Source organism: Leptonotus elevatus, chromosome 11 (genome assembly GCF_054856555.1).
Source record: "Leptonotus elevatus isolate MCC_2025b chromosome 11, RoL_Lele_1.0, whole genome shotgun sequence".
NCBI classification, from domain to species: Eukaryota; Metazoa; Chordata; class Actinopteri; order Syngnathiformes; family Syngnathidae; genus Leptonotus; species Leptonotus elevatus.
In genome coordinates this window covers 19873869-19900931 of record NC_141249.1, presented here as the reverse complement: position 1 = coordinate 19900931, position 27063 = coordinate 19873869, and the positions used below count along the sequence as shown (strand labels likewise).

The 27063-nt window shown below is 41.4% G+C and overlaps 2 protein-coding genes across 3 annotated transcripts; one reads left to right on the top strand and one right to left on the bottom strand.

Moving 5' to 3' along the window:
• The first annotated feature begins 219 nt into the window (after positions 1 to 219).
• On the top strand, positions 220 to 13338 carry kdm4aa (lysine (K)-specific demethylase 4A, genome duplicate a). Of its 2 annotated transcripts, none has more exons than XM_086089084.1 (22): positions 220 to 335; positions 1628 to 1792; positions 1856 to 2031; positions 2164 to 2278; positions 2345 to 2538; positions 3252 to 3301; positions 3368 to 3471; positions 3588 to 3725; positions 4554 to 4759; positions 4822 to 4955; positions 5646 to 6031; positions 6197 to 6290; positions 6364 to 6548; positions 7556 to 7760; positions 7834 to 7910; positions 9224 to 9279; positions 9366 to 9474; positions 9756 to 9944; positions 10761 to 10931; positions 11018 to 11137; positions 11458 to 11550; positions 11863 to 13338. In XM_086089084.1, exons 2-22 carry the CDS (start codon positions 1655 to 1657, stop codon positions 12001 to 12003), a joined length of 3081 nt encoding a protein of 1026 aa, XP_085945210.1. In that variant the 5' UTR covers positions 220 to 335; positions 1628 to 1654; the 3' UTR covers positions 12004 to 13338. The 2 variants fall into 2 exon arrangements, with proteins under 2 accessions (XP_085945210.1, XP_085945209.1); XM_086089083.1 differs by having other exon boundaries at positions 6194 to 6290.
• A 369-nt stretch (positions 13339 to 13707) lies between these two features.
• Positions 13708 to 25239, bottom strand: polr1b (RNA polymerase I subunit B). Its single transcript, XM_086089082.1, has 15 exons — positions 25041 to 25239; positions 24346 to 24513; positions 23763 to 23909; positions 23310 to 23442; positions 22481 to 22617; positions 21591 to 21814; positions 21333 to 21504; positions 20046 to 20217; positions 18902 to 19317; positions 17510 to 17680; positions 17270 to 17426; positions 17011 to 17207; positions 16614 to 16864; positions 15628 to 16135; positions 13708 to 14265 (listed from the first exon to the last, which is right to left on the bottom strand). The coding sequence occupies exons 1-15, from the start codon at positions 25215 to 25217 to the stop codon at positions 13891 to 13893; spliced, it is 3405 nt and encodes a 1134-aa protein (XP_085945208.1). The 5' UTR covers positions 25218 to 25239; the 3' UTR covers positions 13708 to 13890.
• Between the last annotated feature and the right edge of the window lie 1824 nt (positions 25240 to 27063).

The window sequence follows — 27063 nt, the reverse complement described above, 5'->3', positions numbered from 1 at the left end:
TTAATGTGAATGCATGCACATGTCAAGAAAAGATGATTATTTTTTATATATAATTTAGTTTGCTTTATAATACTAATTTGATTATTTTGGTGCACGTAAAACTCTTAATTAACTGCATTATTTGCGTATTAGAAAACCAAACAAAACGGGAGCCTTCTGATTGGTTGTCAGACCAGGAAGCCCCTCCCTCTTGCTCCATGTAAACAAACCCACACTGGGCATGCGTCACCGCCGTAATGGAGGACCGTCTTTTCTACCCGGACTTCACGTCTCTCTTTCTACACCGCTAACTCGCGGCTTCCGAGGCCGAGCGACACGTCCGCGTTGCTTTGCACGTAAGTAATTTAGGACGCTTTCGCGTGAGCTTTTCGCACGGAAAAGTCTGAGCAAAAGCAAGTTTTGCAGCGTAGAGAGAAGGCAAGCAACAAGCTGTTTGCTAGTTGTGCTAACTTGCTAAGCGAGGGCAGCTGTCAGTTTTCAGTGCGCTCACACTGCGACTCTTCTTCCCCTGTAAAATGTCAACTTTTCATACGCGGACGAGTTTTTATCCCACACTTTGTATTGCTTCAAGTAGTCTAGGTGTCTTTTGACTTCCGAGTTGATTTTTATTCCCTCAACGCGAAGCGCGCTGTCCTCATCCGTTAGCATGTTTAGCTAGCAAAATATTTTGCCGAGGAGCTTTGCTGTCACTGGGCCACAGTCGGTGACAGACACGCCCTTCAGCCAATCGGAGGCCGGCATGAGTATAACTGGCTCGCTCAAGTAGGCGGGCTGGTTTGCGATTGGACGGTTTGGTTGCAATATACTGTAGTGGGTTTTTAGCGACACCAAGTTTACGTTTATTCACTTCATCATATTTCAGCGTTCTAATTAGCCTTCTAGGCACTTCTGTCCATAACAGTAACCACTTTCTATTTAAAAAAATAAGATTGGTTTACGACGGCACTGACTGGTAACGCTTTGAGGTTACGAATGGCACACTGAACTAGGTTTTTGAACAGGCTCTCATTTGACAAATGCCATTGCTGTTTTTATAGCATAATCATAAACTCTTTCAGTTGTGCTTGTTTTAATTCTTCATTCATGTTGAAATGTGTAAAAAAAACTAAAATATTGGCGGATTACATGTCTGTGCCCTATTTACAACGCTAATAGCCCTCTATAACGTCAAAGATGCGAGTTTAATTTGCTCCCAATCTACGCTTGTAATGCAAAAAACTCATCTTAAATCGTCATTCCTCATTGTAATGAATGGAAATACCATTAATCCGTTCCAGCACCCCCCCCCCCCCCAAAAAAATGTATACAAAAATTGTAATGTATCCTTAATATGAAAAGTTGTACTCTGCAGTACATTGTACTAATAAATCAAAATAAATAAGTGGTAGATTGGAGTGCACATACATAGTGCTTTAACTATGCCTATGGTGCCCAAAGCGCTTTACAAAGCTTAATAAATAAATAAAAAGATCGTAATGACATCATTAGATATATGGTAAAGAAAAAAAAATGTTTTTGCTACAACTTTTGCTAGCACATCAAAGCAAAAAAAAAAAATACATACAAAAATCATCAGCCAATCGACAGCCTTGTGTTTGGAAAAACTCACAAATGGTATATTTTCCAGCTTCCAGCAGAAAGAAGACGTCCCACGATGAGTGGCGACTCGGCCCCCCAGAGTGCGGCCTGCAGGATCATGACGTTCACGCCATCTGCGGAGGACTTCCGAGACTTCTGCCGCTACGTGGCCTATATGGAGTCTCAGGGAGCGCACCGAGCCGGGATGGCCAAGGTACGCAGAGCGGCCTTGTGGCTTCGCCTGGCGAAGGTCCTACTGACATGTTTCCCGATGCAGGTGATCCCTCCCAAAGGCTGGAGGCCACGGAAGACGTACGACGACATGGACGAGCTGGTCATTCCCGCTCCCATCCAGCAGGTGGTGACGGGCCAGTCGGGCCTCTTCACGCAGTACAACATCCAGAAGAAGCCCATGACCGTGCAAGAGTTCCGCAAGACCTCCAACATGGACAAGTAGGTTAAACTTTCACATACTAGAGTAGAGAGTGGAGTAGCTGATAATATGTACTATTTATACAGACGTGTATAAAATAAATACTATTGCACTTGGATATACATGATGGTGTAAGGTTTACCATTTTCCAGGTTCTGTCATCCGCGCTATGTGGACTTTGACGAGCTGGAGCGCAAGTTCTGGAAGAATCTGACGTTCAATCCGCCGCTCTACGGAGCCGACGTCAGCGGGAGTCTCTACGACCCGGTGAGTAGCCAGGGATCGGACCGCGGACCGGGTCACGGACTTGCTGAGCAATTTTTGGGATCGCAGGACGTGAGCGAGTGGAACATCGGCCGCCTCAACACCATCTTGGACACGGTGGAGAACGAGAGCGGCGTGAAGATTAAAGGAGTCAACACGCCTTATCTTTACTTTGGCATGTGGAAGGCCGCCTTTGCCTGGCACACAGAGGACATGGACCTATACAGCATCAACTACTTGCACTTTGGAGAGCCCAAGTCCTGGTATGCTCACTCGCTCCCCTGTATTTTTTTGTTTTGGAAAATTCAGCCCCTGGCACCAGTTCGACTTAGGAACATGCAGTTTGGTAGACATGAGCAGACTTAGTTAAAAAAAAAAAAAAGTCTAAAAAAAAAACATACCGGAAAAGCATTTTAGGGTTATGTAGGCAATTTCCATATGTCCTTCCATGATGAACTAAAGATTTATTTTGGAAATGTATCCCCCAGGGCAGGTTTGACTTGGCTACATGACATTTTGGTAGACATGTCTGAGCGGTTCAAAAAATGGATGTATGGATGTCTATCATGAGTAGCCTCACAAAAAAAGCCTCACCATCCCATTCCCCAAAATACAGAAAAAAAAACTTCCACTTTGGTATCGAGATATCTTACCCTTAGTCCCTTTCCCACGGATCCAGAAAGGAGAATTCGAGTAACAATTTTTTTTTTTTTTACAGTAATATGTAAATTAATATTGTGTTTGTGCAATATTTAATCAAGCAGAAAAGTCCAGCCATTTTATCCATGTGGGGGTGGCCATTTTGTCACTTGCTGACTGAAAATAACATCACTGTGCCGAAGGGCTCGGCTTGCCACTGTGATGACATTTTCAGTCGACAGCAAAGCAAAATGCTACGGCTTCAGACGTCAAAGTTACGATCAAATTTTAAACCATGCTTAATAATGAGCTATATATTTGACATCTTTTGTTCCAGGTACGCCGTCCCGCCGGAACATGGGAGGAGATTGGAGCGTCTTGCCAAGGGTACGTGCTTTCTCTTCATCTTTTTTGTTGAAGAGGAAGGTGTTACTGTGACGTGTTTGCGTTTAGGTTTCTTTCCCGGCAACGCTCAAAGCTGCGAGGCCTTTTTGCGCCACAAGATGACCTTGATCTCGCCGTCCATCCTCAAGAAGTACGGAATTCCCTTTGAAAAGGTGACGCTCGCTTTCACTTTACAGTTCACATGCAACATGAAACCCAAACGATGGAATTCCCTCCGGTATGTTCCGTTGCTCAACTGGTTTGGTAACGCTTGGCGTTAATCGTGCAGGTGACGCAGGAAGCGGGACAGTTCATTGTCACCTTCCCGTTCAGCTATCACGCCGGATTCAACCACGGCTTCAACTGCGCCGAGTCCACCAACTTTGCCACGCAGCGCTGGATTGACTATGGCAAACAAGCCACTCTGGTATGCCAGCTTTCACACAAAATACTATTTTTTTATTACATTTTTATTTTATTGGCAAACCAAAAAATTATCAATGTGTAATTTAAAAAAAGTGTTTTTTAAAATATTTTTTTACTTGATTTCAAATAAAGCAATAATTGTTTTTGTTTTTTTAAATATGGGAATTCGTTTTTATTTAACAAAGATTTTAATTACTTTTTTACATTAGAAAATGTTGAAATAAAATACAATTTAAAATGTCCTTTGAACTTAGAACATATTAAATTCAAATAAATAAATGTAATAATAAAAGTAAGTTTGAATATTCATCAAATTTCAATTAACTTTTAAAATTTAAAGATTTTTTTTTAATTAATTTACCTGACTTTTTAAATTAAAAATGAGAAATGTAAAAAAAAATTTTTTTAACTTAGATCTAAAAAGTCATTAAAATTTCAATTAAATTATTTTTCATTTTAATCATTTTTAAATAAATGTTTAAAAAATAGTTACACAAATTAATAAAACAAAAATAAAAATATTTTTTTAATTTGAAAATGCTATTTATTTTGTTCAATGTAAAAAGTAAATAAGAACAATTAGTTCATTTTTCAGATAGATTAATTTCACATCATTTAATTTGATAATTTTCCATAATTGTGGAATGTTGAGAAAATCGAGCTAACACTGATTTATTTGATATTGCGTTGATACAATACACTCACTAATCAACCAAATGATTAGTGGATATATTATATGAATGCAGTCGATAAACTTGTGATTCAAGTGTTGTACTGGTCTTCCTGTCACATTTCTGACTTCCTGTCTGACCGCCCTTCCACTTGTCAGTGTTCGTGCCGTCAGGACATGGTGAAGATCTCCATGGACGTGTTTGTGCGCAAGTTCCAGCCAGAGCGTTACAAGCTTTGGAAAGCTGGCAAGGACAACGCTCCCATTGACCACGCCAAGGCCACTGCAGAGGCCGCCATCTTCCTCAAGGAAAGCCCGACCCCCGATGAGGATGACGCGGGCGAGCGCGACCGCCCGGCCGCCAGGTAAGCTCGTACGTGGACGGGTGGCGTCCGGCGACATCTTGACGGACGTCTCCGCGCCTCAGCCCTAAAGCTCAGATAGCCGCCAAGCGACCGCTCGACGCCGGTGACGACATCAAAGGCGAGTTGGCCCAAGAGGAGGCGGAGCCAAAGAGGGCCAAGATGGAGTCTTCCATCCGAGTCGAGCCAGACACGCACGGTAATGCGCACCATAGCTTTCGGGGAATAACTTGAATAAATGTTGAAAAAATTAGAATTTAAAATTAGCACATGTTCTTCTTTTTTTTTTATCATATATACAAAATAGATTAAATACATTTAATTTTTACTCATTTAAAAAAAAAAAAGTTTGGTTTCTCTGGGTTTGTTGGCTATATTTGTGACATTTGTTTTTTGTGTTGTGACGAATTTTATTTCTCTTGGCTAGATGGTCTTTGGTCAAGACTGTTGGTCAGATTCTTTGTCTTGTTTTGTGTGTCTCTTGTTTTTTAATGGAAAAAAATGAGATTTTTTTTTTATGTTGTTGTTTATGTTGTTTTTATGTTGTTTGTTAAAATGAGTTTAAAATAAAATAAAATAAATAAATAATAATTTTTCAATTCGATCAAATTAATTTAAAACCATTTTTTTTTACATCAAAAAGTTATTTGATTTTATTGTTATATACACACTTTCAGAAAATATTTATTTTGTATGTTACAAAAGAGCAAGACAAACAATTATGAAATTAAACTTAAATGATTTATTTTTAGATTAAGAAAATAAGATTGCTTTTATTAATTTAATAATTCTTCACACTTTCAAAACACAAGTAATTTCGTTGGAAAATTGTTGATAAAAAGCAAAACAAAAACAAGTATTTGATTCGGGATGTTACTTTATTCCTCAGACCAGACAGTCAAATTGGAGTCCAAGCCTCAAAAGAAAGAAGTCAAAGGAGAGGAAGACGAAGCAAAGCCTGACAGACAAGAAAGTCCATCAAGAAAAGAGGAGGAAAAGGAGGCTAACCCTACCACAAACCACATGCCAGAGCCTGCAGAAGGCCAGGTGGTGGCGCCGTGCCCTGTGGCGGCGGGCGGCCAGAACCCTGAGCCGAACGGTGGCGGCGAGGATCCCGAGCCGGGCAGCGCGTCTCCGCACAAAGCTTTCCAGAGGACGCTGAGCCCCGCCGATGTCCTGCACGTGCACAGTTACGCCAAAGGAGACTATGCCGAGGAAGACGCCGTGCCCAAAGACGAAGAAGACGGCAGCGAGGGCAACAAAGACGGCAGCAAAGTGAGTCTTGACGATGTGACAAATACACTCTATTGCAAAAATCCCTTTTCATACGCCCCGGCAAAGGCAGACATCTTCCGACACAGAATGAGATGACATCAGCACCAAGTATAAGATAGTTGGCAAAAAAGGCTGTCAAATGACAGTACCGCTTGTGACCAGCAGGGGCCAGAAGAAGCGCCAGGTGAGGCGGAGCAAAATGACCTGGGTCAGCTGCCAGGGCACCACCCGCTCATCAAGGACGGCCACAGCGATGAAGGTGCGCCCTCGTAATGACTGCAAACGTTTTGTGCACGGGTTCGAGTCCTCAGATGTGCTCATGTGTGTGTTAGAAGCTCCAGAGGAGGCGTCTCCTGTAGGGGAGGGCGGTCTGGAGGGGGAAGGATGGGCCAAGCCTCTGACCCACCTGTGGCAGAATCGACCCCCCAACATAAAGAAGGAGCGCGAGTACAACCAGAGGGCAGGCTCCAAGCCGCCCTACTGCTCCGTATGCTCGCTCTTCGTCGCATACCAGCAGGTATGACGCAGCCTCAACGTCCACCTCAACCGCAACCTCCTCTTAGGTGCTTTTTATGGGGAGGAGGGGGAAACATTTCCTTTGATATATATATATATATATATATATACATATATATTTTTTTATTATTAATTTTTTTTTATTTAGTATTGATGCTTTATTTTGAAATAAAATGTTACAATATCAAGAGAATAGAGTGTTTCAAAGGGATGAGAGTCACATTTTTTCAGAATAAAAAATTTAAGTAGATTAAAATATATTCCAAACATAAAGCAAGAAAGAAAAAAAAAATTTTGAGCTCAAAATCTGATTATTTTTGTTCGTCAGAATTTGCAAGATAAAAACTTTTAAAATAAAATAGTTTTTTTTTTCCAAGAGAAAAAAGTGAAATGTCAGATTTTTTTTCAAGAAAGAGCGTGACATTTTTTAAACTAATCCAAAATTTAAATACCAATTTTATAAAAATAGTCACATTATTTTCATTCTACATATTTTTGTGAGGAAAAAAAAACTCCTAACAATTTTGTGTTTTTTTGTTGTTTTTGTTGTTTTTTGGGGGGGGTTCAATATTTGGAGAATAAAGTAGTATTTCTTTCAAGACAGACAAAAAACAAGGTAAAAAGTCATACTGTAACATTATAAGAGACAAAAGTACAATTTCAAAGACCAATATTTTTCCAAGATAAAATAAAATCAGATTTTTTTTTTCCAGATACAAAAATTACATCATAAGACACATTTTCTTACTACATATTAAAAAATATCAGATTTTTAAATTTTACGATTTAAAATATTTTCAGATGAAAAGCCAACATTTTTTAGATGAATAAACAAGTCAAATAAGTTTTATGATTTTTATTTTCCTTAAAAAAAATGTTAAGATTACTGGAAACAATGTTGGAATTTTACAAAGCTATAATTGTATTGTGTGTGTGTTTTTATTATATATTTTTTTTATTTAGAAAACCAGTCATGGCAAAAAGCTCTAACATTCCTCCCATTTCCAGACAGCGGGTGCGAGTGTCACCAATGCGCCCGTCATGCTGCGGGGTGGGCACATGCGCACCAAGCCGCTGATCCCGGAGACGTGTTTCGCCACCACCACCGAGGAAGACTCGGAGTGCGAGGAGACCCCGGTGACGCCTCGCCTGGAGGAGGACGGGACGAGCCTCCTGGTCAGCTGCTCGCACTGCAGCGTCCGCGTCCACACAAGTCAGTCGCGCCACCACCGTGCCGAACCTTCCGACAGCCGCGCTCTCACCTCTTGCCATGTTGTCCCAACCAGGTTGTTATGGCGTCGATCCTGCCAGCGTCAGCAAGGAGTGGAAGTGTGCCCGCTGCAAAGCCAACGCCATGACAGAGGTTAGGACATCCGCCGCCGCAGTAAAATGATTGTGTTAATAAATAATAATTTATGTAATATAATACAATTATAGTATTATAAATAATTGATATCTCAGCTCCTGAACCAGATAGAAACATAATTCCAAAAACATTTCAGAGCTTACACCTTTGGCGTTCATACAAACCTAAGTTTATTATTATAAACCGTCAATATTTATTTTTGAAAAAATCAACAAACAACTGTGTCGCATCTGCGGATATATTTACCTTCAACACTGGAGCGCACTTGTAATAACCTTGGGGGATCGAGTAGTAATTATTCGTCGTCCATTCCGTTACAAAGCCGTCAAATCGCGGCGTCAATCGTGTCATTTATTTCATAACTCCCGCGAATCTGCCTCAGCCATAAATGCTCGAATAAAATTCCAGGACATGCTACGAGGCCCTCGTCACCCTCTTGTGTATATTTTGATGCATTTCAACGGCTAAGAGACCAAGAATTGGTCAAAACAAAACAAAATGATGTATCCGCTCTCCTGGCTTGAAAAGGAGAAGAGTGTTCATGCACTCCGGGCCTTAATGAGTTAAAAAAAAAAAACTGATGAAAAGTTTTTATTAAAATGTATTATTAGTAGCATTATTATTATTAAATTCACTTTTTTTTGTTTGTTTTTAATTTAATGAAGAAAGGTATTTAAAAAATTAAATTAAAATAAAAGTATAAAAATTGCAAGCTAAAATTTTACTTTTTGAAGATTAAACTGGCACATTTTTATGAGAAAAGTTAAATGGTATAAAGTAATGTTTTTAGATTGATTTTTTTTTTAATAGAAATTTGTTTTTTTCAAGATTAAGTTTTATATTTTCAGGAAAAAGTTGTCATTTTCCGGGAATAGTATAAAAAGCCCTATTATTCCCCCCCCCCCAAAACTCTCATTTTAAAATATTTTTTCAAGTAGTCATACAGTTGTGAGAATAAAGTCCTGTTTTTTTTTTCAAACGTCCTGTTAAAAAAAAATTTTTTTTTAATCTTTTAAGAATAAAGTTGTTATTTTTTAAAGATTATTTTAGATTTTTTTTTTCCTAGAAGACTTGACATTTTTTTTTAATCCTTAACGGCAACAATAGTCATGTTTTTTCCCCCCGAGAAAAGCCCAAAAAGTGTGCACACCCTGACAAACAAAAAGCTTGTTGATTTTTTTAAATTTGTAACTGTTGTTTATCACCAGCGTAAAAATATGTAACCGACACACAAAATCTGTGCAAAAATGCATATGGATGCGAGCTAGATGGATGCATTTAATTGTTTGAAATATTTTTGTGTCTTTCAGAACTGCTGCTTGTGCTGTCTGCGGGGCGGCGCGCTGCAAAAGGCCAACAACAACAAGTAGGTTTGCTTCGTGCTTTGTCGGTTGTTGAAAAGTTGTCGCCTTGCCCCACACGTGCACTAACATGTTGGGCTCGCTGTGACAGGTGGGTGCACGTCCTGTGCGCGGTGGCCGTGCTGGAGGCTCGCTTCGTCAACATCACGGAGAGAAGTCCCGTGGATCTGAGCGGCATCCCTCTGCAGAGATTCAAACTGGTATAAAGAATACATAATAAAGAAACTTAAGTGCCATCAATTATATAAAAATGTGCCTCGAGAGTATTTCAGTAGGGCATTTCTATATCGCAGTTGTCATGAATGGGGATGGTCTGGAATGTAACCCCGCCCCCCCGCAATCGAAGGTGGTTGCATTTTTTTTCACCTGTTCCAAAATTAGTTTAAAAACAAGCTTCAGTTGGCCACGCAGAATTTAGCTCCCAACACAACAACAAAAAATGAGTATTTGGGTGCAAAGTGGTGGTGTATGCTGTTTGCAGAAGTGTTACTACTGCAAGAAGCGCATGAAGAAAGCGTCGGGCTGCTGCGTGCAGTGCTCGCACGGGCGCTGCCCCACCGCCTACCACCCGACGTGCGCGCAGGGCGCCGGCGTTCTCATGCAGCCCGACGACTGGCCCTTTGTCGTGCACGTCACTTGCTGTCGGCACAAAGGACCTGCGCACATCCAGGTAAACTCTCACGCAGCTTCTTTTTTTGACTTTAGTCTGCTGTGGATGTCATACTATGAGAATAAAGTAGTAGTATTAATTTATTTATTTTTAGAAAAGTTGTGCATTCATTAGGGGGGGGGGGGGGTGTGACTTTCTTTTCCCAAGTTAAGTCATTATGTGTGTATAAGATGGTTAAAAAAAAAATTAAGATTAAAAACTGTTTTTTGTATAAATGTTTACAAACAAAGTTGTACTATAAGAATATAATTGTTTTTCTAGAAAAAAAAAAAGCTGTTCATTCTTGGGGATCAAGGCGTATATTTTCAAGAAATATTTTTGTTTATTTTGACATTTTTATCTTTTCTAGATACGTCATATACAAATAAAGCCATTTTTAAGAAGTTGTATTTTTTTCAATAAAGTAGATTTTTCTCAATTAAAATGTATATTCGTAGGAATAGTCAAAATTGTCCACATTAAAAATCAGTATATGTGGAATGTAAAATTAAATTTTTTGAGAAATTTCTTTTTTAAGAGAAGAATTTCTACTGATAATAAAGTAGTCATATTATAAAAATAAAGTAGATTTTTAGATAAAAGCTTTGTGTAGTTTCTAGAAACGGTATTTTTTTTTTAATTTTCATATTTTCCCTAGATAAAAGGAATATTAAAAGATAAAGTATTAGTATAAAAGTTGAATATTTTCAAGTAAAAGATGTATACTTTCAAAATGAGTTGTATTTTTGTAGTTTTTTGTTTTGTTCTGTGCATTCTTGATAGTAGTCATGTTTTTCGGAAGAAAAAAAAAAAGTGTTTTGCCTTGCCATGTGTCAGCGCAACAAGGCGGCCATGCAGGAGCTGACGGTGGGCCAGAAAGTGATCTGCAAGCACAAGAACGGCCGCTACTACCAATGCGACGTGGTGCAACTCTCCAAGGAAACCTTCTACCAGGTCAACTTTGACGACGGCTCTTTCAGCGACAACCTCTTCCCTGAGGACATTGTGGTGGGTTCTCCTTTTTCATGCATTGTGCGCGCACACCTGAGTGCAACAAAAGCGTCAAAGCGCACTCGTGCCGTCTGACCCGGCAGGGCCGAGACTGCGCCCAACTGGGTCCGCCCCCCCAGGGTGAAGTGGTGCAGGTGCGCTGGACGGACGGCCTGGTGTATGGCGCCAAGTTTGTGGCGTCCCGCGTGGTCCAGATGTACCTGGTAGGAAACAAAACGCCTTTGCAGCTTCGACCGACGAGCCGCTGACAACCACAGTCGGGCCAACTCCATTTTGCACATTTCGCAGGAAGCGGGATGGAAAGTTTTAAGGCTGCAATCAAATCACAGTTTGGCATTTTGCAAACTAACTATCTAGTTATTATTAACTAGTTATTTTCTCCGATTTTGCTTTGGAAAGCGTTTATCATCGTTTTTGCCAATGTTGATCTTGCCCAAACCAGAAACGGAATCATCATCAAATTGTGCATATTCAGCACTGTGGATTTGAAATAAGGTCCTGAAGCCGGCGTGTGCGCGTGCAGGTGGAGTTTGAGGACGGCTCGCAGCTGACGGCCAAGCGAGACGACGTCTACTCGCTGGATGAGGAGCTGCCCAAGAGGGTCAAGTCCAGGCTGGTGAGTGTCTGCAAGATGGCGGCGCGCTGTTTTGTTTAACATTCTTATTTGAAAGAAGAGCGAAAACAGGAAGTAGGCCTATTTCAAGTTCAGCCTAGTTTTTGCTGAAGATGATCTAGAATGTCAAATCCATTTTCAGTCCTGCTTTTTACGCCTACAGAAAGCAACGGCTCAATTTATAACTGTAAATATAGGCATGATTAATCATGTATATTTTGTCAGATGATAAGTTGACTGAATTTTCAAATTGTAAATTGCGACCGGGTAGAGGTTCGGCCATTTTATAATATGACCTTTCATCTTTGTGCGCAGTCCAAAGCGTCGGACATGCGCTTCGACGGCATCTTCGAGGGGAAGGAGATCATCCGGGAGTCCAAGAGGCAGCGGGTCATCAACTCCCGTTACCGCGGCGATTACATCGAACCCGTTATCTACAGAGCCATCATGGAGTAGCCCACCAGGTAGAGGGAGGGTGACCGCCAACCGCCCTCACCGGCAGGACCACTCGGGACTCTTTTTTTTTTTTTTCATGACTTTTTCTATTCTTCCCAAACGGAGGTAAGGGCAGTATTTTTCATTCTCCCCACCAGAAAGTAACAACACCAAGAAAAATGGCGGCAAAGTGTTTCATTTCATTGACCTCACGTTTAAGTGCAGGAATATGTCTTCACATCACGCCATTCAACGCCTATGACATCATCAACGTGCAGGCGCCCCACACATGACTTGGGAACAAATCATTTCATTCACATCGCATGCGCACAAAATGCTCAATTGTGGGTTTGATACCATTCCCTTGACCGGCTTGGATGTCTGGGTAAACAAATGGAGCACACCTTTGTGAGGAACTGCATTACGGTGATTCTCTATTGAAAAAGGTGCACTCCATTTGCTTACCTGGTGGTCTGGCAATCATACAGTGACTCATGAGTTAAATGTGGCCGCAAATGAACATTTTGTGCACACGTTTTGTCTATATTGTGGCCACGATTTAATTTATTTTTTCCTCCCCCCAATGTCATGTCTGGGGTCAGTATACACCAGTTCACATCTGACTGCATTCACACACACACACACACACACACACACACACACACACACACTTGTACTTTTTAGTCTTCCTTTTTTAACCTCAACTTGGTGCTGTTCAATGCCTTTTATACACAAAAAACAAAACAGTCATGTTTTGTTCATTAGCATGTTAGCTTTGCCGCCTGCCTAGCTTGTCACTGCTACATTAAAACCAGAGAATTATATACAATAGTTTTATGCAATGTTATACATATATGTACATATTTATGTACACATACGTATAACATACACACACATATACATAGAGATAACATGCCATTCAATGCTTCACTGGGAGCGAGGCAACATAACAAATATGCTAAGCTACGCTAACATAACTTGACGTGTCATTCCACCGAATGGGCGTTTTGTTTTTTGTTTGTTTTAACTGAAGATGTCACTATTTTTTCTACCCCAAACAGAGAGAGAGAAACATTTTTAAATAGATTACACTTTTTAACGTCTTCCCTTCAACTTTGTAATTTAAGTCTAAAGCGCTTTTAATTTTTAGCAGAGCAGCTTATGTATTTTTGGCTGAGAGAATACTATTCATAAAATGTTTTTAGTTTTTTTTTTAATAAGTGTCCGTCTTTTGTAAAAGATGTTTGTGTTTTGTGTGTAAATGTCAAAATACACTTCCAGATATTAAAGGATTTTGTAAAAGTTGTTTCAGTAAAGAATATATATATATAATATTAAAAATTAGTAGATTTCGGATCACGTCTTTTTTTTTTGTCTTTTAGTATTGAAAAGAGGATTTTCTCAAATGGTGACTGTACTGAACTGCGGAAAAGCACGAGGCATCTATTAGCGGTAAGGTGTTTATCAAAATGCCCTTTAAGAAATATAAATGTAGTAATATTAACTTCATCGACGATTACTTGGGAGTATATTTTGAGCAAAGGCCAATATTTGAGGACTCGAGGGGAAAAAAAGGTAGCCAGAACATCATTTAAAAGAAACTGACAGCTTTGTCGTACGTGTAAATGACAGCCGTTACAACTGATTTGGGGAAAGATAGAAAAAAAAACATTCTTGTACAAGTAGGAATATTTATTTATACGTGTTGCACCCCCCCCCCCCCCCCCCAATGCAAATAAGTTGACTCTGCAAGCCAGGTGATCATATGTAAAGGTATAATGAGCAAATTCAGAAGTGTGTACGTAACTGGTAGCGCTTTGCATTATTCAATCCCAAACAAGCAGCTCTCAGTTAAAAAAAAAAGTTGTTATATACACAAAGCAGCGTCCCACAGGGCCTGCCAGAACTTCACTTGACGTCCAGCTTGACTTTGATGTTCATGGCGGCCAGCTCGGCCACAAAGTAGCGAAAGACGTACGGCACGGACACCGCGTCCACCGAGTCGCTCTTGCCGCAGAGCGTGCAGACGGTGCGGCGGTGGCGCGTGGACGACCACGAGGGCGGCGGCCTCTCCAGCAGCGGCGACAGCAAACTGCCGCAGTCCACGCACACCTGCGCCACCGAGCGGTCCGAGCAGTTGAAGAGGCGGTCGTGGAGCAGGAAGGACGAGCCGTGCGCCAGCAGCGCGTCGCGCTCCATCTCGCCGAAGCGGATGCCGCCTTGGATGTTCCTGCCGCCTACCGGCTGGTTGGTCACCTTGTCGCGCGCCCCCGTCGTACGCACCTGGCACATCAGACGTCACGGTAAGAAACGTTTTTAAAAAAAAAATAAAAATAAAAAACATACAGTAATAAGTAGGGATGGTACCATTCTTATTTCAAGGTATCAGGTACTTGTGAATGCTGATGATACCAACCACCGATACGTCAGGTTAAAAAAGAAAAAGAAAAAAAAGACATCAAGCCCATTCCTTGCCAAGAGTCACAATTACCTGTAAATGTGTTAACTGAAGTTTTATGTAATGCTTCATCGGTGAGTACTCGAGTGTATACAGAATACAGAATAAAAGTAGGTATCAAACATCCCTTGTAATAACACAATACAGTTGTGTCTTAAGATTCAAGCAGTCTTTTTTTTTTTTGCTCCAACTTGAGAGCAGCTCAATTCACTTCAACACCAGCTGCAGTTTGGCAAATAGTGAACAATTACATGGGCATGTAAAACAAATGCAGAGCCTTTGCTAGCTTAATGCTAACACATGATGGGAAACATGATATTAAGGCTAACAAATAGCATCTATGTGGCATTTTTTTTTGCTGATTTAGGAAATTTTTGATTAATACAAATATCACATTTATTTTGCTTTTTTTTTTAGATTATTAACGTTTTTTGTTTACATGTACGAGTATTATTATTTTTTTAAATTCAGTTCAGTTTTCTATTCTTCTAATTTCACATTCCTGTTTGTAAAATGGCCGCAACCTTACCTTGAAATAAGGCCGGTTATTGGCTTGAGCGGTACTCTCCTATTCCTAATTAAACCACGTTAAGGGAACAAAAATATTTATTATATAATATATATATATAATGCCAAATATCATAATGGGCATCAGCACTCATTTGCTCCCAAAAACGCATGAATATTTTAAATGTCCCAAAGACATATTTATATGTTTTTTTGTTTGTTTTTTAATGCTAAAGCATACAGAAGACTTTGATGCAGCCTCTCAACTGCAAAGAACGGTTGAATAAATGGTAGTTACTACAAAAACGGCCAGCAGATGGCAGCAGAGCAAAGGAGATGAACCGTGTTGAAAAATACCAAATTTACTCACAATTCTAAATAGATTTGTGAATAATGACAAAACTTTGCTATATTTTAATGCTAATTGCTGCAAAACGGAAACAGATAGAAATATATATATTTTTTCCTGATGAAAGAAGAGACAAATATTTCTGTTGGTAGGTTCCATGTTTTGATAGCAATAGAACACATTATTCTGTGGGCCTGGCAAAATCTGTTTAAATCCAGTAAAACAGCCAGGAGTGAAGGGGGTTGCTTCAGTGAAAATGGCTTGAGATTGAATGAGTTAAAATAAATTAATACATTTAAAAAACCCATCTTCATGGGGCCCGTGTATTTACCTGGAACTTGTCGGACACCATGTGCCGGAGCCTCTGGTAGTAAACCATGCCGATGAAGATGTCGGCCTCCAGCTCCAGGCCGCTGGTGCCGCTGTAGAGGCGCTCCGTGCCGTAGTAGTTGTATCCGCCGGCCCGCAGCATCTCGCCGAAGTAGTCGAGCGCCGAGTTGTCCTCTGAGAAGGCGAATGGCGTGGCGTCGTGGCTGAGGCCGTGTAGGGCGCCCGACTTGCCGGCCATGCTCTCGATCAGCATGCCGATGGTCATGCGCGACGGGAAGCCGTGCGGGTTGAACAGGATGTCGGGGCTGAGGCCGCTCTCGCTGAAGGGCATGTCCTCGGCCGGCCACAGGCGGCTCAGGATGCCCTTCTGGCCGTGGCGGCTGGCGAACTTGTCGCCGATGGTGGGGTTGCGCGGCACGCGCATCGTGATGCACACGCGCTTGAAGGAGGCCGAGCCGGCGTCGTTGCCGCAGATCTTGATGTTGTCCACCACGCACGCCTCGTGGCTCCTGCAGGAAGAGCATATGATTATTTCCTGTCAAAATAACAGCAATTCAAGAAAACTCTCATCAAGACCTTTAAAATGAGACGTGACATGATGGAGTATATAGTGAATTGATTTTTGACTTAGAGACGATTATTGTTACATTATCATACCTATTATTACCATGATACCTACTGAATTTTTTTTTTATAACTGGAACGCATTCGACGAGCCCTTTAATTTGAGGTATAACTCAATGTGGTTTGTTGCAACTTTGGTTTTTGACCTTTCTGGTGACCTTTAACCATGGCAACCTCCTTCAGGTAAAGGTCACTTGTATTAAAAAATAAAAAAAGTGTCTCCCTACTGTCTTAATGTCCAACACATCCGAAGTCCATTAGATAAAAAGTGAAACTATTTTTTGATGTTTAACCTTACAGTGACCTTGACGTTTGACCTTGACATAACTTTTAGATCCAGTGAAGCTATGTGGTGGAACGCACTTGTAGAAGGTGACAAAGGCCTGTCCGGTGTTGAGGTTGATGTAGCTGTAGTACGGGTCGCCGTGGCGTAGCATGGCGCCCACCGGCGGGAGTCCATCGGCGTCCAGTCGCCCGTTGACCTTGGGGTCTCCCGGCTTGGCCCCGAACACCACACCGTCTTGGCCCCGCGCCTTGTCGGCCAGATCCACCAGTTCCGTCTTGTAGATGCAGCCGTGAGCGAAGCCGCGTTCCCACGACGACTTGTTGACGATCTGGCCAGTGGGGGGGGAAGCACCAGAAACAAAATGGAAGAAAAAAAAAATTAGTCCATCTCTAATTAGAAAGGGTACGCCGATGGTGCTAAGCTAGGCTAGGCTAAGCTAAGACATGGGGCCATTCCTGTTCCAGCACGACTGACCATGGCGTCCTCCATGTCGTATCCGGTGTAGGAGATGACGGCCACCACGGCGTTGGTGCCGCTCGGGTAGTTATCCAGCTGGTAGCGGTCGTACATGGACGGCCGCACCAGCGGGCTCTGCGGCGTCTGCAGCCGGTACAGCTTGTTGTCCGAGCGCTCGGTGAAGGCGTGGAGGGGGAAGCCCATCGTCTGCTTACCTGAAGACGCTCGCGCAAGTCAGAAGCGGGAAAGACCGGCGGAACCCGTTGCGGTCACTCACCCATCTGGCACTGGTACATGTTCCTGGGACTCTGGTTGTGGTCCGAGTAGGGTATGAAGCTGGCCACCACGCTGAGCATGCTGTGCGGGAAGAGTTCCTGGTGGCTGCTGACGCCCGCCTGCACCTCCGCCTCCATCACCGCCACGTTGACGTAAAGCTTACGCACAAGACGCAAACGTCGGCAAAAAAAGAAAACAAACACTTTCGCTTGGCTTTTTCTCGAGCTTTCCGGTTGGCTACCTGCTCAAAGGTGCCGATGAGCTCCTGCTTTCCGAGTGCCAGGTTGTGCACGGGTCGCACCATGCGGCACGGCGTGGTGAACAGGAACAGGCCCGGGTACAAGCTGGCTTTGCCCGTCTTGGGCACCAGAACGATTTCGGTCCAGGGAGGAACCTTCTTCTCATGCAGGACCTAAAGTCGCACATTGACGGCGGATTTACGGAAAGTTGACGGAACCCGAAGGAACAAGACGCTCAGGGGCGGAGCTACGTGGACCACTGGGATAGGCTGTTAACTAGCCAATCGGTACATGAGATAGAAGTAGACGATGAGACACAAAAGTAAAACAAACAAAATGACCTCTCGTGAATTAAACCGCCTGTTAGTTTCATGTCTCAGGAACAGCAATGATGTTCCCGGGTCAATTTGACCCAGGCTATATTTAATGATAAAAAGCGCATCCCTTTAAACATTGTAAACCACTTTCATTGCAAATATTTCAAATTGAACAAGTTTCATCATGAAAAACTACTATTTGTAGTACTTTAATTTTGAAATGGGTCCATTTGACCCAGGCTATGTTTAATGTTCAAAAAGCGCACTGATAATGAATTATAGCTAACCAATAATTAACAGTTTTCAGTGCAAATATGTCTAAATCTACCATTTTAATTGTCTGTTGATAAAGTTTTATTGCGAAAAACTACAAATTTTAAAATGGGTCAATTTGACCCAGGCTATGTTTATTTAATGTTCCCAAAGCGCACTGATAATAAATGATAGCTCATGATTAACAGTTTTCAGTGCAAATATGTCAAAATCAACCATTTTAATTGTCTGTTGATAAATTTCATTGCGAAGAACTACTCATTTTAAAATGGGTCAATTTTCCAAAAGCATTCCAATAAACATTTAACGGAATTTATGTCATAGTGAACCATTTTACTTTACGTTTTGTAGCAAAACTACTCATTTGTAGTATTCAATGTTAAAATGGGTCAATTTGACCCAGGCTATGTTTAATGTTCTAATAGCCTACCGATAAACATTTCACATGTAATTGAAAAGCTCAAAAATTGAATAATTTTAATTGTCGATGAGATGTTTCATAGTGAAACAATAATAATTATACTATGGGTCAATTTGACCCAAAATGTTTAACAACACAAATTTTTTTTTATAATTTATTATGAACCGCTTTCATTGCACAACGTCGAAATTAACCATTTCTTATAATCTGTGAATGTGAATGTTGGTCACTTTGACCCGGTATATGCTCAATATTTCACTCACTGGGGTGTTGTCACCCTGCCCCCCCCCCCCCCCCCCCCACTGAAAAAAATTTCTAGCCACGCCCGTGACATGTTCGGAAAAATTTTGCGGTAAATTTCCGCGAAAAGTCAAGCTGGCTACCTTGAACCTGCGCAGCGAATCCACCACCCCGGGAGCCACCCGGGCCTCCACCCAGCCCACCACGGCGCCGTCCAGCACAACGGGGTAGCAGTCGGCGAAGGGGGCGGCGGGGGCGGAGTCTGCGGGGGCCACGCCCAGCGAGCAGAGGAGGGCGGGCAGGGTCACGGTGGGCACAAACGTCGTGACCACCTGGCAGCTGGCGGTCATGTGGTTCATGAGGCCGCAGGGCTCGCCGTCGGGCGTGTGCACGGGGCACAGGAAGCCCCAGGACTCGGGCAGCAGCTTGCGCACCGACGTGGTGCGCATCTTGGCGAAGGCGGCGCCGCGGTGCACGCAGCGGAAGTGCGACAGGTAGCGGATGAAGTTGAGCTTGTCGGCCACCACGCACAGGCCCGTCGTCTGCAGCATGCCCAGACCTGACAACATCAAATTTACAACACATGCTTGAAACCCAAACCGTGTCACAAAGCCTACCTTAGAACCTTCAACATGGCTTGAAACCTTAATTTGAAACTTTATCTCAGTTTGAAATCCTAAACGTATCTTGAAATTCTAACTTGAAATCCTACCAGAGCTTAAAACCTTCATTTTGAAACCCTTACCTTTGTCAAGAAATTCCAATTTGAAACTTAAAACATTTCTTGAAACCTCAATTGAACCCTCAAACTTATCTTTAAACTCTAAGTTAAAACTGAAATCATGTCTTAAAAACTTAACTACGTCTTGAAACCTTCATTTAAACCCTAACCATGTCTTCAAACCCCAATTTGAAACCTTAAACACAGCTTGAAAACCTAACTTTGACTCCGTGTCTACAGATTCTAATTTGAAACCTTAGTCATGTCTTGAACCCTTCATTTGAAAACTTCATCTTTGTTTCAAACCCCGGCCATATCTTTGAGCCCAAACTTAAAACCCTAACACTCTCTTGAAACCCTAACCTGATCTTGAAACCCTAACCCACTTTTAAAACTCAACTTTGAAACCAGAACTTTGTCTTGAAACCCTCAACCTTTTTTGAAAGTCTATTTGAAAAGCTTCATCATATCTAGAAACTTGAATTTAAAGTCCGATCCCGTCTTCACACCCGAACGCTGTGTTGAAAGTCTCTGACAGCATGTCAAGTGCGGAAGGCGGTGCTGACCCGACTTGGAGCTGAGGTTGCCGGTGGCCAACAGGTACTCGAAGGGTTTGGTGAGGTCGCTTCCCAGGTTGAACATCTTGATGAGGTTTTCGGCCGTGCAGCCGCCCTTCAGCCGACTGCCTCGCTTCTCAAACGCCAACTTGATTGACACAAGCCACGCCCACATCCGCTCCTGCCGGAATGCATCAAGCGGGACGTCATCCATACTCGCACGGGTACGATGCTTTTTGGGCTCAAGGGAGAGTACAGTTTTTTAAAAATTAGACTGAATGAGCCAATTATTCGAAAAAAGGTCAAAAAATGTGTCTGTGCATATAAAATATGTAAAATTATTTCATAATGTTTGTAGTAATTTATTCATTAAAAAAATTAATTATTAAAAAAAAAATCTAATGTATTTATACCTGCAAATGTGTTACTGTATAATTAATCATTAACCAATTATTAAACATATTTTAAAAGTGTGCGTGCATGTAAAAAGATTTCCCAAAAAAAGTTAATATTTATTTTTTAAATTTAATTAGAATAAGTTAGCCAATTGTTTTAAAAAGTTTTTTTTTTATCTGTACATTAATGTAAAATACTGACTCTGAATACTGAATATTTTAATAAGTTCTTATTTTCTTAATTTATAATTAATTACAATGAACTAAAAGGTAAAAGAAACGTTTGCATGTGCAAGTAAATATGTAAACTAGTTTGTTAATAATTTCATGATAATATATATTTTTTAATGTATTCATAAATAAACTATTTAAAAAAAATTCTAATATAGTTATACGTGCAAAATTGTTAGTGTAATTTATTTTTTAATTTATAATGAACTGGAATTAGCCATTTGTTTTTTTAAAGTATAAAAAATATATGTACAAGTTTTTTTAAAATATTTTTTTAAGTTAATGCATAATAAATCAGCCTTAACCAATTAGCAAAAATATTTTTAAAATGTACATGCATGTCGAATGGTTGCTAAAAAATAAGTTTTAATTTTTCAAATGTATTTTTTTTTATTAATTAGAATAAATTAGCCAATTGTTTTCAACAAGTAAACCCATCTGTACGTGCATGGAAAATACTGTCAAATATTTTAATAAGTTCTTATTTTCTTAATTCATAATTAATTACAATGAACTCAAAGGTAAAACAAACGTTTGCATGTGCAAGGAAATATGTAAACTAGTTTACATTAATAATAAATTTGATATTTTAGTCTTAATTAAATAATCACTGTAAAATGGCAAATAAAAAAAAGTAAGTTCAAATTGAATATCTAAAAATAGCCCTGACCTTGAGGAACATGAGGTAGAGCTGCCCCGGGGTGAGGACCTCCTGGCAGGCGATGCTGTCCGGGTTCTCCTCCAGGCTCTCCTGCTTGGCAAAGCTGAACAGCTTGCGGCACATCAGGCACAGCAGCCGGAACTTCTCCATGCCCGTCCGCAGGTGGATGCAGATGCACTCGCTGCGGGAACAGGAAGCAGTTAGCAAGGGGGGGGGGGGGGGGCAGACTCGCCGTTGCCGCGGCGACGCGCAGACGAGCGGGCGTACTCCAGCAGGAAGTCGGCGCACTGCCGCTCGGTGTACCACTCGGGCAGGTTGAGTTTGACGCGGAAGCGCTGGCCAAGGTAGTCGAGGACTTTGGGGCGCGACGTGCAGCCCTGCTCGGACACCAAGCGCAGCATCTCGCACACGCAGCTGCGGTATAACGAGTTCTCCTCCGTGCCTTTAATCAGCTCCGAGAACATCTCCGCGTCGCTCAGGTCCACCAGAGCCTGCAAGGAAATACTATGGACTTGAAACCTTAACACCTGCAGAAGCCCCAACCCTGGCTTGAAAAATGTCATTTCAAAACGCAAATCCTAGCTTGAAGAGCCAAATTTGAAACCCTACCACTTGTTGAAAGTCAAAACATAGCTTGAAACGCTGGCTTGAAACCCTACTTTGAAACCATGACACTGGCTTTAAGCATTAATGTGAAACCCTTAGCCAGGCTTAGTTGAAACCCTAACTTTTAGTCAATTTAGTCAAAAACTTTAGTGACCTAATTTTAAAACCCCTACTTTTTAAAGCAAAACTTTAGCTTTAAACTGTAATTTGAAACCTTTGCCCTTGTTTGAAAAATTAACCAAGATTTCAAACCTTAATTTTAAATCTTAAACCCTAATTTGAAACCTAAGCTTTGTTCCTAACCATAACTGTGGCGTGAAACCCTACTTTTTGAAACACTTAAAACCACACATTGAAACCTTAACATTGTTTGAAACCCTACTTGGAAAGTCTAAACAAGTCTTGAAACCCTACTTTGATAATGTAATAAAATCCTAATACTGTTTTTAAATTGTCCCTAATTTAAAATCCCTGCCCTGACTTAAAACCTTAATTTGAAACCCAACCCCCGTTTAGGACTAAAAAGCTTGTTGAAACGTTTTGTACGGTACCTTAAGCGCAAAGCCGAGCGGTAAAAAGAAAAGTTCCTTCTGGTAGATGAAATTGAGCATGATGGTTCCGTTGTCCATATAGTGAAGGTTCATGTTCACCGCCGTGTGCTCCTCCTTCATGCAGCGCATAGACATACCTGCCAAGAGACGGCGTGAAAACACGCAGGGACAACCCAACAACAAAAGCCCCTTTAACGCTGCCTAGCAAAATTGGCCTTTTGTCTGCAATTGAGCCAATAGCTGGACGGGGGTATCAAGATTATGTAAATTATCTGATATGATGGGAGACGGTGTGAAAACTTGCAGGGATAATGCACCAAAAAAAAAAGCCCCTTTCGCACTGTATGACGTGCCAGTGTTTTACTGTTTTCTGGCTTTTATGCACCAATTTATCAGGACGATTTGACACAGTTTGAGCAAAACTGTATCAGTGAGTAGGGATTCCTCAGCCTGTGCCTTTCACACAGCATTGACGTATGTGTCCCCTTTCGGGCAGCAGCACAGCATCCCGGTAATCAGAGATTATTTTTGCGTTTAACGGTAACAAATGCCTTTGAAACAATCAGCAGGGCAAATGGGTGACGAGTAGTGTTAAATTTCATCCCACATCTGTCCCGGGTTTTACACAGCCACTGCCGTGCTAACTCCAGCCACTGCCGTGCTAACTCCAGCCACTGCCGTGCTAACTCCAGCAACTACTTTAGGATCAGGAAAATTTGCGGCAGGACTCAAACGCCCAATGAATGTTGGTACCTTTTACGCACAAGAGTGTCTTAGGAAGGTGACTTTGCCAGGCGGTGTAAAAGGGGCTGAGGAGTGGGGTGTTTACCATACTGCGTGTATCCCTGGCCTCTGCTCTTCCACTTGGGTCGTGACATGACGATAGGGTAGTTTCTTCGGGGCATGATCAGCATGCGGATCACCTTCTCGATGCCGTTCACAATGAAGTAGCCACCCATTTCCTAAACACCACACAGACGGCATCGAATTATTCAAAAAACCCTACTTTCAAACCCTAACCCTTGCTTGAACTCTTAACCCTTGTTAGAAACACTATGTTGAAACACTATCCTTTGTTTTAAACCCTAACCTTGACATGAAACCCTATTACCCATCTTTGAAACCCTAACTTAGATTTCAAACCCCAATTCAAAACTCTAAACATAACTTAACCTTAACTTTAATTTGAAACCCTAACAAGGCTAGAAACCTGACTTTGGAACCGTAAACCTCGTTTGAAATCCCAATTTTTTTTTAAGCCAACGGGCTCTTGAAACCCTACCTCGGCCTCCTCATGGTGTTGCACGAGCTGCTGTGGCGACATCCCGTGCAGGTTGCACAACTTGGACTTGACCATGATGGGAATTTGCCCAAGCACCTGCTTGATGATCCCTTTGGGGACGCCGTCCACCGACCAGCTCACGTCCGCCTGGACGCATGCAAACTCGCGGTCAAAAGTAGCACCCGACCGATTAATTGGCCGGCCGATATTAATGACTGATATTAGCTCTTAAAACATTGGCAAAAATCAGCAGATTTTTGTTTTGTTGGTTTATGCCAATGTTTTTGGGGCTGTCAGTGTTTTTTTTTTCCACATTAACACATTAGAACCAGATAATGACATTTAAACATTATGCCTCCCCCCCCAAAAAAAAATTTGACAAAAAAAAAATTGCTGATTTTTGCAGAACTTTTTCTAAACAAAAGTTTGATGTTAAGGGACCAAAAAAGAAGTGTCGGTACATTTCTCAGCTCAGAATTGAAACTTGCAAAACAGCGAATGCATTTCTCAAAACAATTAGTAAAAATCATGGTTCCCCTGCAGAAGCCTTTTTTTTTTTTTTTTTTTCAAAAGCATTACTCACCACCAACCTGCCCTTGTACGAGCACCTCCTGGAGCGACACTCTGCCGGAAAGACCCTCATCTCCCGGCACACGCTGCCCTTGGACACGGCCGGAGGTTGGACGGCGGCCTCCACGAACGCCAGACTGACGCGCTCGCCCTTCACCATGAACTCCAACGGTGGGATGACCTGATGACACGCCCACACTTGCTTCATTAGGTACACTGCAGCATTGACACCGACACACGCCATTTGTGTTCATTTACTGCGATGCACATTAACAGTGGATGAAATTCAATTTAAATTAAAAACGTTAACCTTGGCTTGAAACCTTAACTGTCTTAAAAGCTTCGCTTAAATATTTGAATTGATTCCCTGACCCAGGCTTCAAACCCTATTTTGGAACCTTAAGACTGATTTGAAACCCTAATTAGAAACAAGACACACTTCAAATGCCACATTTTGCTGTGGAAGGGTTAACTGCAACTTGGATAAACAAGGCCTTAATTTAAATAAATAAAGATTTTGACTCACATGCACGAACAGCTTTACATCGATCACTGTGTCAATCAAAAGTGAGCATTATCAATATCATTACAAATGGCCGCTGAGTGCACATCATTTGTACACAACTAGTAGACGCTGAATAAGCAAATCTGTGTATAATATTACTTTTAATAGACTAGTTAGTTAGTGATCGTGCGAGTTTGTGGGACCTGCACGACGCGACTGAGTCCTTCGCAGATGGCGTGGTCGAAGGAGTCGAGGTGCGCTTTGACCAAATCCTGCACAGCGTCACATTGGTTCTCTTTCAGTACGCCGAAGTTTCCGTCCGTCAGGTTCTTCAAACTCGGACTTTTGGCTACATCGCTCCATTTCTCCGAGGCGTCCATGCTTGTTTACCACACGTGCGAACTCGCCCCGGAAGTGCCGCATACGGAAGGCCAAAGGCCCCTTCGCGATTTGCTTACACGTTTTGAAATCCAAAGGTAATGACTTGTTTTTTTACTTAAAAAATAAAATAGAAACGTGATTGTAACAAATAATTAGATGATGTACACTAATTATATTTGGTTATGAATTATAAATGCTTAAATTGCTTAAACGTTAAATAAGTGTTTCGAATTTGTTAGTCCCCATGCGGTTGCCGTACACGTTTCTACACAACTGATGGGAGCTGAAAGTTTCCTTCGCTATCCGGATTTTGCTCGTTAAACGGTTCGTTAGTTAACTAAAATCGTTAAATACGTGACACGTAATCAATGCAAAATTTAAGGAAACAAATCCGGTATATAAACTTTGTCTGAATTTGATCATGATTAGCTATTCAAAGTACACGCACACTAATTGTGCGTGTAGTTTGTCCAGGTTGACCTGCCGTAGAGCATTTTGACGTCGTGTGTAGTTTTGGTAAACAAATGTAATTAAGTGACACAAAGACTTTCAAAGTAAATCCAACATATAGTTCGCAAATTTAAAAACACAACATTGAAAAAAAGGATTGACATTAAAATTTTTCCACGAGGTTTGCGTCATGATTCGCAGCCATTTTTAAACACAAGATGGCGGTAACGTACAAAATAAAAATGTCATCGTATTTTTCACAAAAATATATTTTTATTATTATTTTAACAACGGAATAGTAGCCTCTTTTATGTTGCTTTAATCTCATCGCTGCGTTTTACTTGAAATTAATTTTAAATTGAGGACACTCCTGCTTTGGAGTTTTAGTAGGAAAAAGAACAGACCGGATTACATTATTAGCCATTTTTGAAGTTCCTTCATTTTGTTGCCCCATGATATCACTTTTTGAAACCATACCTTTAGTTTGAAACCCTCACCCTAACCCTGTCTTGAAACCCTAATATGTTTAGAAATGTAACTCAGTTTTCAATTCCTTCCCATTGTCTGAAAACTTTAGCCAGTTATGAAAACTGAACCTTGGCTCTTGCTGTCAGTGCGTGCGCTCAACCTTGCAATAAAGTTGAATGAAAAGTTTTATCACTCCCTAATCAGACATGTAAAAGTTGTCATCCAAAACTTTCTATATCAGGAGGTGATGCTTCAGGACTTCAGAAATCTGACAATATTTAGGCCTACTGAAGATTTGGACAGTCAAAAAACAAAAGACTCTAGATGATTAATCGATTGTCAAAATAGTTCCGATTAATTGTTGCACTACTAATCCAGAAACTATTTCTGATGTCATCAAGATGGCGCGTGACGTTATTGCTGCTCTCCACGTTGTCGCCTGTAGCGATTTGAGCGAGCGTGTTGCTTCAAGTTAGCCAGTTGTCAACATTCCACAGAAAGCTCGCCACGATGGTTAATTATAATTAATACAGCAGAAACACGCACACAGCTCTCCTTTTTTCTTTTTCTTTTTCTTCTCCAATCGTAATGTTTTTTTTAATCATCGCACATCTCCCGGGAAACTCCTTCTGCTCAGCGTGTTCCCGCTGCTCACATTCCTCGGACGTGACTCGCGCGTGACGTCATCACGCTCGTTTCGGCTTCTCGCTCTCTCACCGCTTTACCATTAATATGAAACACGCAAATGTTGACATTTCATTCAACTATCAATGTTTTATTTTTTACGGTGCATTTTTTTTAATTTTCAGAATTACAACTTTTTAAAATGCAGATCAATGCAAGTTTATTAACTATTACTGCTTAAATGTTCTCAATTGTACAATTTGTTTTTTTGCGGTCTGGAGGTTGCCAAGCACATGCCAAAGC